This window comes from Cinclus cinclus, chromosome 1, assembly GCF_963662255.1.
Source record: "Cinclus cinclus chromosome 1, bCinCin1.1, whole genome shotgun sequence".
Classification (NCBI taxonomy): Eukaryota; Metazoa; Chordata; class Aves; order Passeriformes; family Cinclidae; genus Cinclus; species Cinclus cinclus.
This window is the reverse complement of record NC_085046.1, coordinates 4,773,284-4,788,142: the sequence shown is the minus strand read 5'-3', so window position 1 is coordinate 4,788,142 and position 14,859 is coordinate 4,773,284. Positions and strand designations below refer to the sequence as shown.

Here is a 14,859-nt window from a genome sequence, read left to right as displayed (position 1 = left end):
ATTATGAATCCTCAAAGAGAAGTGGTTTAGAAGTTACTCTTGTCTGAAGCAGAAGCACAAGTGCCTTCAAGGGGCAGTATATTATTGGAGTTTCTTCAGGAGACACATGCTCTAGCTCTTCCTGTGTCTTGTGATCAAGATTTAGGTTGAGGCCTAAGGAAAGTCCCAATAAATTATATTACTGGGATTGTATTGGTCAGACAAAAAGTAAAGTATTTTTCATCATGTTTTATTTGAAAAAATAGTCAAAATATAGTCAAATAGTCAAAATAGTCATTCCCTTCTGCACTTTTAACCCAGCAAAACAAGTTCATTGCTTAGACAAAACCATGGTTCAGAATTAAGCCTGCATGTCTTTTCCCATCTTTTGAGAATCAGGTTCAGTTTTTTATCCCCATTTCTATGTATGCTTAGTTTGACACAGTTGTGCTTTAACTGCACATTTTTAGTGCTATTTGTGAATTAAATGGTTAAACAGAACTGTAACTATTATTGGTAAATTGTCCTGACTTGTATTTATTAATAGCAAGGGTCTTTGCCTGTTCCAGTAGGCACTGTTTGGGTTATGTTTTGTTTCCAGGTTGTCTTCCTGTCCTATTGTATACATTGGAGTTGCTCACAGTAATTTTTTGTTTGAAATCAGCCCAATATTGTAATTTTCCTTCTGTCTTTTTCTTTCTGACCATCCTGAAACACAGTAACAGGAAAGATAATGGAAGAGTCTGCAATGCCAGAAGGGTAAATGATGTTTCGCAGTTGTATAGAATAAAAGGCTTTAGTTAAAATACTTTCAAGTTGTTTTGTGTACTAGATGAATTGTGCAATTTTGGAGCTGAATTTGACAAAGGGCTTCAGAGTGCTTTTCAAGCTTCAAGTAATGCAATGGCTGAAGAAATGGCAGTGCCTTAGCAGAATCCTGTGAAGATAATCTTGTAGTGTGGTTGAATGTAAGAATTTGAGGTGAGCAGACCTTCAGATGTGAGCTCTGTTCTGTTGAGGGGAGAACGTCACGTGGGCGGTGCTGCTTTTTGTACTGTGGAAGTATTTTGTGCTAACATGTGACTCGTGCCAGTTGCTGCTGAACTGTCTGGGTGTGGAAAGGTTGTAAGAGGCACATGGGAAACCCAGCTTGGCTTTCCTGATGTTGAAAATGCCAGGACAGAATGCTCAGAGCTTTTGCTGTGGGACTTGTCAGCTGGGCTGCTCTCTCAGACCATGCAGTAATTCAGTGTCCAAATGTGCTCCCAGATTCCCAGCTCTGACTCAGATGGAGTATAAAGTGAGAGAAGGGGTTTTTTTGCTACTACCTTTTAAATCCTGTCACCTTTTCTGGAGTTGTGCTGTCCAGCACAGGATTCCTGAAGGCTGGAGGAGGAGAGCATTGAATTAATATGAGTTACAGCTCCTGGGAGTATTGTGAACAGAGAGTTTCAGGTTGCCAGAATGATAGAAAAGGCTGCAGATTTGCAGAAGTTATTTAATTTCCAAGTTCATAATGGGAAAGAGTTGTAAATGTAGTGTTTAGTAGTGCAGCCTGTCTCCCAGAAAAGCATTTAAATTGTGTATGACAGGTAATTTTTTTATTCTCTTTAGGTGGGCTGGGGCTGAGAACAGCAGAGCTTGGCTCAGAACTTGTAGCTGAAGTGTGAGTATCATTTTAGGATTAGAACTGCTTGAAGGATTTACCAGTAACTTTAAGAAACACTGAACAAACATTCAAAATAAGCTTTAGGCAGGTTGTGGACTCCCCTTCCCTGGAAGTGTTCAAGGCCAGGCTGGCTGGGGCTCTAAATATCTTGTTCTCGTGAAAGGTATCCTTGCCCATGGCAGGGGGTTGGAACTGGATGAGCTTTATTAGAGAATCATAAATGGTTTGGGTTGGAAGGGACCTCAGTGTAGTTCTCTCTCTTGGTCTTGGGGTTTATTAGTTGGATTGTCCATGTATTCCCCAGGAGAGAGGGAGCCAGGGACTGGCAGGGCAGTTACTAGTATAGAGATATTACACCAAGCTATTATTTTCCCTTTCACAGAGGTTCTGTTTGATTCAAACTTTGTCCCTAGAAATTTATGGAACTTGGCATTTAGAATCAATCTTTAGGCACATGATCTTACACTGTGGATGTGGTGCTAGCTCCTGAACAGAGCCAGGTAGAGTCACCTCGCCACTGGATAAACAGAGCTGTTGGGAGCACACACACACTTAACAAGAAAGTGGTTGATTGAAACAGCTCCCTGTGCTACAGTGGAGGTTTTCCTGTACAGAGCTGTGTAAACACCACACACAGCAGAGGTGGGACGTCTGATCTCTCTCTGAGGATGTTGTGACACTATTCTAAATGTCTTTTTCAGGGGACTCTGAATGCTTACTTACATATTATAGTTTCAAAATGTATCTTGGAGCAAACAGCTGAAATTCTGCTAGAGCAGAAGCAATGCCAATTAGTTTTAGCTTAAGGCGGAAGCCAAGGAGGTTGTGTAGGCAGTGCCCAGGAAATGGAACATATTAACACAGTCTAATCAATGCAATGAATAACCTGTAGCTGCTTTCTCTTAAGAGCCTGCTCTTGTGTAACTGCTTGGAGGTGAAAATACTTGCCCGGTTTTGGGGGAAGATGGAGAACACGTGCAAGTACGTGAGCCCAGTACATGTGAGTGGTGTGATCTCTGCTCAGCATTGCAGAGATCCATTTTCCTGCAGCTTTTCAGAGTTGCAGCTCAGAGAAATTCAGGCAAGTGTGGCTGAGCAGCTTCTGCACAGAGCCTAGAGCAGTACAGCAGGAGGTTCAGTAGATTGTCAGGCCTGCTGTGAAAGTTTAAGAGGGAAAATTAAATCATCACTGCCTGAATTTGATGTTATAATAGTTCTACCAGTCGGTGTTCAACTTAAAGACAATAAATACATCCATCCATTCACTCATTTAAGTTCAACCAGAATTAGTTCAGCATCCATATTGCTGTTAATAATGAGATTTGCATGTTTATATCTAGGATGATTGTTTCCTTGCCATGATCTTGGGAGTTTGCAATCATTCCTAGAACAGGGCTAGGCTCCATGGGAAGATCCCATGGATCAAGTTAGCCTCACTGGGGCAGGGCTTGGCCAGCTTTCCCTGGCCTTTGTTGATCAGGGGTTTGAGTACCTGGGTGGGAGGAGGTCCTGTGGCTCCAAGGGCTCCTCCTGGCTCAGCCCCCACCAGCCCTGGGTGCTGTTGCATTGACAGAAGCACAGCTCAGTGGAGATGGGCTTTGCCTAATCCTCACTCTTAATCCTCACTCTAATACTTGAGCTGCTGGGAGCCTCTGGATTTAATGTCTGCCAGACCTGTGTCCTCAGGCTCAGCTGTTAATTTTAGGGAACAGCTCAGGTCTGGAAGCTCATCCTGTTGTGTTTGGCCATACAAGCCACCCCTGGTGCTGTAATGTTTGAGGTGATGGCCTTCTCTTCTTCCTGCTCCCTTTGTTTTACCCTTCTCCTGCTGTTGTGCAGAAAATCCTTCTTGTGTCTGGGGAAGAGCTGCTGCTCTCAGGTTTAGAAATGCCCTCCAAGTTTAAGAGTGGGAGAAAGGTCACATCCAGCTCCTGCTTACCTGGAGACGGATATCTGGGACAGCAGCAGGCTGAGTGGTTGTTTGGTATTGGCTCTGAATCCAGCTGCCCTCAGGTGCTTCTCCCATTCCTTTAGTTTTTATTTTCAAACTAAAATTCCAGTCACTTTTCTCACTTGGCACCCATGAACAGGAGAACTCTCTCTTCTTTCTGGGCTGCAGCTGTAAGGGATTATCCAAATTGGTAAGAGATAATTTGATGAGGAGGTCCAACTCTTCACCTCATTTAGCATTTGAATGATCAGGTTCAGGGTTGGAGAACACAACATTCTCCTGCTAAAGGTTTAACTACTTGGTTTTCCAAACCCTTCCCAGAGCCAGTTAACATAACACAGAGGCTGGACACAGACTGAAGTAAATGTAAGCCATTTATTATGATGACATTTGAAATCTAGCATGAGTTTTGACATTCCCTGCTCTTAGATTTCTAAAAGGAGTTCATGCTGCAGAGTCACTTAAATGAGCTATTATCCTCTCATGGCTGTCTTTGAGAAAGGTAAAGGACTAGAAACAATTCTAAATAAACAACATGAATAAAACACCACCTAGGTGTCTTCTGGCATCAGGCTCCAAGATCAAACAAACATAGGAATAGTTTAAATTACATTTATTTTGAGTGTTTGGCTGTTTGCCCTTTTAACAGACAAAATAGGGAATTGATTTCAGTAACATAGGAAGTAAAATTGGCTCAAAATTAACAGACCCTTTAGCAGAATAGAATCCACTCTCAATTCTATTGCCTTTAGTTAGAGCTTAAGACATTCTTTAAAGCAACAGGTACTGTGACAATCCCATTCATAACTACTGTACTTGCAGTATTTCAGATTAACACCAGATCAAGGACACGCTTTTTTTTTTTTGTCAGGGTGGACTCATCTAAAGCTTTCATGTGCTGTGACTTTAGCTGAAGCTGAGCTGTCACAGGCAAAGCTGGGGGACCCCGAGTCCCCCCCTGCATCAGAACCAGATTTCAGCCCACTCAGCTGTCACTCACTGACCTGCACACTGCAGAAACAGAGTAGGAGCCAGGGTAGGGCAAAAGACATCAGGCAATATTGTGCTAAGTAAGTGTACTTTAGTTTATTGTCTGAACACATGCCAGCCTTGTATGCCATTCTCTTAATTTACAAAGGATTTTCATTGCAGTTATCTGTATTATCACCTAGCAGCAGCTTTGAAATCCCATGATAAATCACTGCCCTGAGAATTATCAAACCATCCATGTCTTCCACTGTTTATGATATGCTTGCCATTACATTCACAACTGATTAGGAGACAAATGAAAAGAAAAAAGCTACAAAACCAATTGATGGTGCTGCACAACAGCCCCATGTCTTAGACATACAACAATTTGTATAAAAATAGTAGTGAGTAAGTAGAAAAGCACAAGCAAAGGAAAGCTATTTCTCAGCCACTACAGAAGCAAAGACATTCAATCTTCACCAAAAAGATTCATCACCCCTACTTTAAAATCATCTTCCATTTGTTTCAAGTAACCACCATCATCCCCTCCCCCCTCAGTGTTTATTGAACTGCAAGGCCAGCACCTGGTCCACTCAAGAGCAGAAGTGAATGACAGGACCCACCACTCTGGCTTTGTCCCATTTGGGGCTACAGTTTCCAACTCCATTGTATTTCTTTCCTGCCCAGGTAGGTATAAAGAATGTACACAAATGACTGTTGCAGAGAAGGGAATTAAACAAGAAAAATAACAGTCTAGTAGGAGTACCAGAGTAGTGAGTAAAAGTAGCTTAGTGTAAGAAATGCCTTGCTTGTCACAAGAACTGTCTAACCACGAGGTACCATTAGAAAAGCTTTCTAACAAATCAAAACTAGAATTATTTTTTTTTAATGCCATCAGACATACTGATAAAAATCACCGCTACGTGTCACTGTTCAGGCACAGCACCTTTGCATATACATTCAGGAGCACTTGTAGGCAAACGTGAATCCCAGAACTTGATGTTCTGCCAGTGTCCAACTTGTTTCTGCATCACTTTCTCTACTGATTGGGTGATTTTGGACAGCATTCAAATTCTGAACACAGACCAATCCATTAAACAGTGATTGAAAAAGACAACAGGATATGTACTTCATGTGATTTCTTTTCTAGTATTGTTTACACTAACAAAATAGAGTAACTGTAATTCTTTCAAGATCAGAAAAATATTCCAAACTGTAGCACTGCAGCATTCAGCAGTCTGTAAACAGCAGCAGGATCCATTTCACTCAGGATCCTGTGCAGCTGCTTCTCCTTTCTGCTCACTTGCTGCTTCATGCTCTGGTGTCTCGGGAGCAGTGGTTAATGAACTCTCAGTGCTGTTCATAAGCAGCTTGGATTCCTGGTTGTCAGCATCAGTTCCTAGTGTTGTTTTTGAAGAAATGTCTTGAGGGAGATCAAGAGAAGGTAAAGATGGAATTGAAGGCAGGAGGTCATCCAGTGTGGGCTGCTTGCCTGGTCCTTCAGGATATGGTGTTAAATCTTCAGGGTCCAAAGTTGAGGCATTTTCTGGGAAATGGAGATAGTTTATGAAAAAAACAAAACGTATCAGACCTAACAGACCATGCCTCAGCATTTTCATTTAAAAAAGAGACTCACATTCTACAAACCTAAGGAAAAGCACAGTAGACTTTTCCATTTCTAAACCTGATTTCTGCAACTTTTTCCATCCCATTTTTGCTGTTCTTGCTGATTTTTATTAAAATTTGCCTATTTTCATGAACTGTGGTGATGTTAAGTGAGCATGAGTTGGGGCCATTCCAGAAGTAAGATCTAAAGGCAATCCTGACTGCACTTACCAAAATAAGCAGAGGTTTGACTATTTGGCATTAATGTTTCAGAGCCTACAGAAGCCCCTGCTGCTGGCATGTTGAAGGAGGCAGATGGGGACAGATTGGACACTTCTGTTAAGCTTGTGAACTCAGAAACTGAAATTCCAGACATATCTATAAATCCTGAAAGAGAAAGCAAGTACTAGTGAGATGCAATACAAAATTCTAGATTCAAAAGGACATGTTTCAGACTTTTAAACTGTCCCTTTCCCAATAAATGCAAATAAATTTAACTTACAAGATCCCTGGGTTTCAGAGCTGTAGAATTTGGGTAAGTCAAGAAACCTCAAGGAAAACCACCACCAGTGCTCACAGTTCTGAATTTAAATCTCCAGCTTGTTTAAGACCATGTTAGTTTATTTAGATGTACTCTAAAGAACTAGTGAAAAAAAGCACCCAAGAAAATATACCTGGATCCATAACTCTCTGGAGAGGGGGAGGAGGAGAAAGGGAGCTTTCTGGTGAGTAACCACTCATTTCTTGCTCTGTGGAATGATCCAAGTTCATAACTGTTTCAGAACTGTCATTTTGAGAAGTAGGTGCCAACAATGGAGTCTGAAATAAGACAGCAAGAAGTAAAAACACTCTTTTACATCAGAAGCTTCATCTGTAGCCAACCCTCCCATGAAAGCATCCTGCCTGTCTCCATAAGCACCAGTTCAGAGAGAAGCTGTTGCTACTGAAACTGAAAAGTCAAACACCACTTAGGACATGTTCCAGTTCAGCCTTTTAAAGCCAGTCTGTTCTCAGAACTTGGTTCTTGGAGGTGTATCTTTCTCCTCCTGAAGTAGGTGTTCTAACATCATCCTCATTGACTGGCACAGCTGCAGGATGCAAGACTTGAAAACAGGGAGAAAAAATATCTGATAAGAATTTAAATCAGCTGACACTGGTGCAGTCTGGCACCTGCTCAGCAGTATCAGCTCTCCCTTTCCCTTCACCCAACTCCATTTGATTGTAGCAAAACTGAATGCTGTAATCAAACCTTCTGTATTATCCCTGTCCCAAACTGCAGAAAATTTTAAAATTCCAGAGAACGTGGCAGAGATTGGAATTTATTTCTTTCCTACCTCTGTGTAACCATTAGTGGATAGCATGGGAGTTCTAGCTTCTGGTGAGGGTGAAGGTGACTTGCTTTCTGGCTTTTTCTTTGTTGTCATGGACTGTGTTGGAATTCTGTGCAAATAGCCATATCCAATACCACATCCTAAACTGCACAAAAAAAATCAAAAAGAAAAAAAAATCAAGATATAAAAATGGTGCTCTTAACAAAGCTAGTATTTTAAATTTTGACTCTTTTAAAAACAAGAAGAGTTTCTGTCTTTTATCTGTAGCAGGAACTACCTACCTGCAAGAATTTCCACTTAAAAGAGCACTCAAAAGAACATTCTGCAAACAGCTTTGAGACGTACACAACTTAGCTCTCAATGAAGTATTTTTTATCTTTACAAAATATTTAATCTGACCTGATGTGGGTTCTGTTCTTGCTTTAGCTGAATGTTTTGACTATGAGAATGCATATAATGAATCTGCTAATGGGGAACTCAAGACAGGAGTTTTGCCATTTGACTCAACTTGAACATGATGGGCCGAGTTCCTAGTTCTAAGCTGATTTTTTTTTAAGGTAAAGATTAACAGTTTTGGGTGACAAGTGTGAGGAAACAAGGCTTAACTTGGAAACACCAAAACATGACAGTAGCAATACTCCTAAAAGCTCATTTACAGCAAGTGTAAAACCTGTCAGCAAGAGAGATCAGTACCTTCCTTCTCCACCCCAAGCTCCATTGGGAGTCACAACTACCTCTCGGATGGAATCTGCTTCAGTGTTGTAAACCATCAGCTTCAGCGGCTTCCCCTCGTGGGATTCAATCAGGGAAAAGAAATCCTCTGACTATGAAAAGAAAAATTAATAAATCCAAATGTGCAAGTCAACATTTTACATAGTTATTTACTCAATGTGAGCTATTAAACACCCAGAGACAGAAAAATTACCAATGTAGTTTAATCTTTACTGGCAACTTCTTTTTATTGTCATGCTAAAACGATGTTTACCTTAACAATAAAGCTTCTGTCAAAAACATCAACCTTCCAAAATCCCCCAACACAACCCCCCTATGTTTGATTAGATTTCTACAGAACCCAAATCCCACAACAAACAGCTGGCAGGCACAAAGCCAGTCCCTCCGTGCTGGAAGGAACATGCACCCTACCTCCTGGAGAATCTGATCAGATCCAACCACGTAGTCAGTATATGGCTGGAGACCAGCCAGGGCTGCAGGAGATGAAGGCTCCACATCCTGTCAAAGAATGACACAAGTCATCTACACCCACAGCAGGATAAAGTACCAAGATCAAAAAGAAGAGCTAACTCCCAGAGCAAGGAAGGAAAGAACATTTTGTTAATGGGATAAAAAAGTTCTTGTATAGTCTATATCTATGTGTGACATCCTGTAGAACAGGATGAGTATGAAGATTTTACCAATTTAAAATTGCATCCTCTGAAGATGTTGAGAAATGGCATTTACTTAAACATTCAGAACCATAAATATTCTTTCCTATTCAGTTCTACTGTTTCAGCTCTTCCTCTTAATTTTAAAATAAATTTGCAGTGCTTTTTGTAACATTAATATTACTTTAATGAAGTTAATCAGGCCAAAATCTTTTTGCTTTTGACATTGATTTGTCAACATAAACCAAAAAAAACCCCTTCCCACCTATACCGTTTGATGTATGGGGTTATTTTTGTCACTGGGAACCCTGACAGCCACCCACTCCTTGTCCCTACTCAAATAGCTCAGACAAGCCTTCAAGACTGTGTTCCCTTCCTCTGTGTGACTGCATCCCTGTACTTGACATTACTGCTAAACATCACATTATAAAACAAGGTTACACAAACAATAAGGAGCCAGCCAAGAATTCCTCCTCACCAGAACATGCCAGACATGTTCATTGGCTCCCTGGAAGCTGCAGAACCTCACACTGGCTCCAAGGAGGCCTTGTCCTCCCCACATGTTACTGGGGATCACTTCCACCTCTCGAATTTTCATCGTTTTGATGTTATACACCTCCAGCTTCACTGCTTTCTCAGCATTTGCCTTCAGCAGGTCTTTCAACATATTGTTTTCCTTGTTCTGTAGAGCAGAGATCCAGGATTAACATTATTTCCAGTTGCACTTGTAATATCTGTGGCAGAATTTGAATACAAAGAACCAAAACTAACAAAGTTTAGCCTCTGTGGTTCACAAACAATCTCAGCAACTTCCAATTCAATTTTCTTTTACTAGAAGGCAGTCAGTACTGTCAACACACGTCCCTTCACATTAATACATCCTGTTATTCCATTTCATCACTGGCATTTCTGTCCTTCACAACTGCTATTAACTAAAACCAGCAATATCACATGCCAACTGTGTAATCTAACAATGAGCAGCAACATTTCACTCCATCTCTCTTCAACAGCCCTTCAAAGTCACTGCAAGCTGTGAAAAAATACCTTCATTTCTGATTGAATGATCTTCCCCCAAAATCTGCCCTTACAACGATCACTTCCAAAAAATGATTCACCTCTCAAAAAACCAGGACAAACTTCATAAATTCAGCTTGTTTGTGGTTAGGGTGGAGCATATGAGGCAAAGGTGAGCCTTTTCAATAAACTAACAAAACCCCAACCAAAACCCAAAAATCCCCATCAAACTAAAACTCAGCTCTTCTCTTATAACTCGACACACAGGAACCCACTCTCTTCCTGGTCTCAAAAGTATAAGTAGACAGGCTATGATTATTTTCATGTTTTATAAAATGCTGAAGCAAGTTTGTTTAAACAAATGTTGAGCCCTGACTATTGACTCACCAGTTCAGTATTCACCTTGTGGTAGAAAATATGTACGAATGAGCAATAACATAAGCATTGTGTTAACCTGTTAAGGTGAGTAGAGGCATAAACAAAACCTTTCCTTCAAACTTGGATCTAGCCAGAGACTTTGAACACCTGCAGGTTTTACTTTACTTTTATTGTCCAATGTGAAAAGTCTCTCTGCTTGTGACAGTTATGGGTTTTATCTTTCTTCATCACTACAGCACCCACAGTTCATGCAGGGTGGAAGAAAACAACACTGAAATTATTTGAGACTTACAAGCCTCGTGTGTCCTATGGCAATGATGAAATCAAAGAAAGGTTCCAGTCCTCCTTGTTGGGCTGGGGAGTTCTCTTGAACCTGCAGAACATAACATTTTGTTGTTATTCTACACCAATCTCCAGTTACATAAGTGAAGGTGTTAATCTTTATACTTGGTTCAATATTGACTTTAGAGCTGAGCCAGAGATAAGGCACCAAATGACTGCCCTCGAGAAGCAGTCCATAATTAGGATCTTACTTTTATACAACTATGAACAGATATCCAAAAGAAGCTGTAAAAACTGGTTTTGAACCCCATATAAGACACAGATGTTGTGATTCAGAGTTCGCAGCCTGGAATTATTAAATACTGAATACTTTGGAGAGAGGCTTGGTTTTCAATGTGCTGCTGCAGGATTTTCTTCCATGGTTCTAACAACCTGAGCACCATGGTGAAAGTCCCCACTTACATCAGAGCCATTTTTCCATGAACACAAGTGACAGCTGGGCTCCCACAATTCCGGCACATTGGAACAGGAATATTTACACAAGTACACTACAAGCACATGCCTGCCCACAAGTTCTGGTCAAGAAAACTGCCACCACGTACAAAAGATGTCTAAGAAATAAGAGCTGGGACATCTCAAATTTCATTAGAACCAAAGCTGTAAGAGAAGAGATGCCATCAATAGGGAGGGTACTCACGAAACACATTCATACCAGGAAAAAAAACCCCACCAAAAGCTTGTAGATTACTTTGAAGTCCACCCACTTCAAGGTGCACTGACAAAGCAAGATGCTGTTAAGGAATCATTGCAAACCTACTGACAGTTTGCTCTTGACTTCACTTTCTGTTAACTCAGCAGCCCTTAACCTTAGATATATTTGACTCCTGAGGGGCACCTCACAATTTAAGCACAAAATTACAACCCAGGCATTATCTAAACTGGGAAGTTCATTGCTAGGAAAGTTAGAACTCCTACATTTTATATTTGGTCTGGTGTCACCAAAATGCTACAAAAAAAATATATATATTTTTCTTACTTATTTTTTTAATAGATGAAGTTGTATTGGTATTGGGGCTTTTGCTGGCAGAACCATCTATAAAAGTTATAAAATACATTTAATAGCATAGTTACTTCAGCAAAAGCTTCTAAAGCAAAAATAATAATAAAAATCATGCTTTATTTTTAAGCAGTCAAGACTGAGCACTGTAACCACAGCTGGAGTAGAAGTATTAACTTTCATCACAACATTAAACGACATCAAAAGCAAACGGGCAGCTCTATACTGATGCTGAGAAACACAGAACGCAGATGAAGTGGAAACAACACGTGGCAGCAGCGCTCCCCTTCTTATTGCAGGGAGGAAAGATAGCCACTAAAAGAAACGATAACTCATGAAAACAGCTGTTATCGGCCCATCCTTCAACTCCCACATACGCATTTACAGCACCGCACGTGCAGACAATCTGCTAAAGAAAGGAGTTACAAAAAACTTGCATCTACATCAGGGAGAAGCAGCCACGGAGGAAAACACCGCTGGAGCGGGAAGTAACCCCCTAACAGGATGCTGTGAAGATCCACAGAGAAGGGAGCAGGGAAAGGAGGGAAGCAGGAAGGGGAGAAGAGCAGAGAACAGGTAGAGACGCAGGGGAGCAAAGACAAAAGGAGGGGAACAGGGAGGGAAGAAGCGCTGTTCTTCTCTTGAATTACTCCAAGTCCCCCGAGAACGGCCCCACCGGCTCCCCCAAGCCGTTCAGCACCCAAGTCCCGCCAGGTCGCGGCCCCGAGCTCGCTGCAGCCGCCGGGACGGGCCCCCGCCGGCACCGGGAGCGGCGCGGCCGCCCCGCCCCTGCCCTGCCGGCGTGGCAGCTCCGGGAAGGAACCGACAGGTGGGAGCCGGGCCGACCCAGCCGCCGCGGGCGGGACGCGGCAGCCGACCCCGCCGTCCCTCGCGGTCCTCCCAACCTCCCTCCCCGCCTCTCCCCGCGCGCCCGGCGGCGGCCGCCTCACCCCGTGCACGTGGAAACCCTCGGCGCCGCCGCCGGGGCCCTCGGAACTGGATCCCAGCCCCATGGCGGCCGCTCCGCCGGGACCCGAGCGGACCCGGCCCTCAGGCGGCGGCGGCGGCCCCGAGCATCGCCCTGGAGCCGCTCCCGCAGGCCGGAGCAGCTGAGCGCCGACGGCAGCGCCGGGACGGGGCCGGGCCAGGGGAGAGCGGGGCTCGGCTGCGCGGCCTGGCGCGTGACCGGCGGGGAACGCCCCCTAGCGACGGGGGCGGGGCGGGAGAAGCGAGACGTTGCTGTGGGGGGCGGGGTCTGTGCTGAAGGGGCGGGGTCTGTGCTGAGGGGGCGGCGCCTGCGCTGAGGGCCGCGGCCGGAGCTGGATTCCCAGAATCCCCAAATCGTTGAATCTCGGAATTTTTTAGCGCGGGGAGGAAACGCTGAGGCCACTGAATGCAAGCTGTCACCGAACACCTCCGTGGTCACAGACCATGGCACTGAACGCCGCGTCCAGGCTGCCCTCAAGCACCTCCAGGGCCGGTGGCTCCAGCCCTTTCCAGTGTCTAATCACCCTTTGTGTCAAGAAATTCCTCCTGATGTCCAACCTAAACCTCCCCTGGCACAGCTTAAGGCTATGGAAAAAGCCCCAAACTCACCCACTAAAGTTCTCACTGTAGGAGCCTTTAAAAATCATCCCCCCGTTAGTATAATGCAGAAAGAGATTATTGCTGATTTTATAGCGATACTGTGTTTCTGTTCCAGTCCATAGGCACAGAACGGTGCTCAAGAACAGTATTTCTACCAGCTGAGACAACTTTTAGCATTAATAGCTGAAGAGTTTACAAGTGGTAGGTGATCACTAAGAGTTGCTGGTATTTCCACCCCCCTGAAATTTCACATCTCCCCACTGTCTTGTACTTAGGCTGGATCCTTCTGATTCTGCCTTTTACTCATGAATGGAAAAGTTCTGAAATGTTTCAAACTAGCAGAATTGATTTGAAGTGTTATTATATTAATATTGTTAAAATGTTAGTTGTATTTCCTGCATGAATATTTTCATTTCAGTATAAAAGTACTGATTTCATTAAAACTCCTTGGTAGTGCTGCTCTCACCTCCAAGATCTCATTTTTCAAAGGATCCATCCACATGATCTCTGTGGTTCAAGTGTGATGCATAAAAACAGGGGAAAAAAAACAAAAGGCTGCTTTTCCCATCCTCTGCCTTTACTTCCAAGTGAAATTCTTACATTCCCTGTCACTTTAGGAGCTATTTATGCTTGAAAATCCACATACTTTGGTTCATATTTGTCCAAAGAAAGCACAGGATATTCCAGGAGCCTTTTTAAGTAACTTTTCCCTGCAGTTGTCTCTAAGTTGTGACTGCAGATCTGTTTATCACATTCATTGAGCAGATGGGAAGTAAAAGTATTCAGGGAAAAAAAAAAATATGCCAAACGTTTATCTGTGGGATTTTTTTGCTTTGTATGTTTAGGAACCTTATGTCACAGTTGTATTTTGTATTAAACCGCTTTTCTTCAGAGTGTTTTTTGTAACAGGTGAGCCAGCACAGAGCTGCAGTATTGGCATTGTAATTGTATTTTTACAAACAGAAATGAGAAGTACTTCTTCAGATGTACCAAAAGTAGATGTCAGAGAAGAGAGTCTGATTCTAGCACTAAATAAGTACTTGGGAAATACAAGACCATAACAAACAAGCAAACAAAATGGAAAATCTAGAGGAATTCTTTGTGTCTTTCACAAAGAAGAGGTTCCCATCCCTAAACCTTTCTTTCTGTCATCTTGTTTTAAGGTGGAGGTGAAAGAAACCATGGACAGAGAAAATAAGCAGTAAGTTTGCAGGAATAGGTGTAACTTATCCCATCTTTTGGGAGGAACAGGGGAATGAGCTGGCACACCACAAGCAGATTTTTGTACTGTTTGCTTCAAGCACTTTGGCTGCAAGAGGTACTGAACATTCAATTTTTTAAAAAGGAATTCTAGCAGAGATCTTAAGGGAAGGTCTGCATGCCATAATAAAGTAAAGAGAAACTACAATAAGCAATATTTTTAGTGAGTACCTGAGTATTATATTCTTGGGAAGAGCCAACGTGGCTCTGCTAAAGGAGTATCCTGTCTCACACATCTGGAAATACACAGAAAGGAGTGATCTGCTTGCTTGGATTTCAAAAACTCCCTCAAAGCTTTATCGAGGATTTTTAAGGAAAATAAGCAGCAAGACTTTGAGTTATATTTATATCAATGAGTGGCTAAAAGCTAAATAGACTATGACAGTGAATGATCA

The 14,859-nt window shown here is 42.6% G+C and overlaps 1 protein-coding gene across 1 annotated transcript; it reads right to left on the bottom strand.

Annotated features, from left to right (window-relative positions):
* Window positions 1–4,053: 4,053 nt before the first annotated feature.
* GORASP1 (golgi reassembly stacking protein 1) lies at window positions 4,054–12,672 on the bottom strand. The gene is made up of 9 exons (XM_062506035.1): window positions 12,568–12,672; window positions 10,571–10,651; window positions 9,365–9,568; window positions 8,648–8,734; window positions 8,198–8,328; window positions 7,508–7,649; window positions 6,848–6,992; window positions 6,405–6,560; window positions 4,054–6,114 (listed from the first exon to the last, which is right to left on the bottom strand). Exons 1-9 carry the CDS (start codon window positions 12,628–12,630, stop codon window positions 5,831–5,833), a joined length of 1,293 nt encoding a protein of 430 aa, XP_062362019.1. The 5' UTR covers window positions 12,631–12,672; the 3' UTR covers window positions 4,054–5,830.
* Window positions 12,673–14,859: the final 2,187 nt, after the last annotated feature.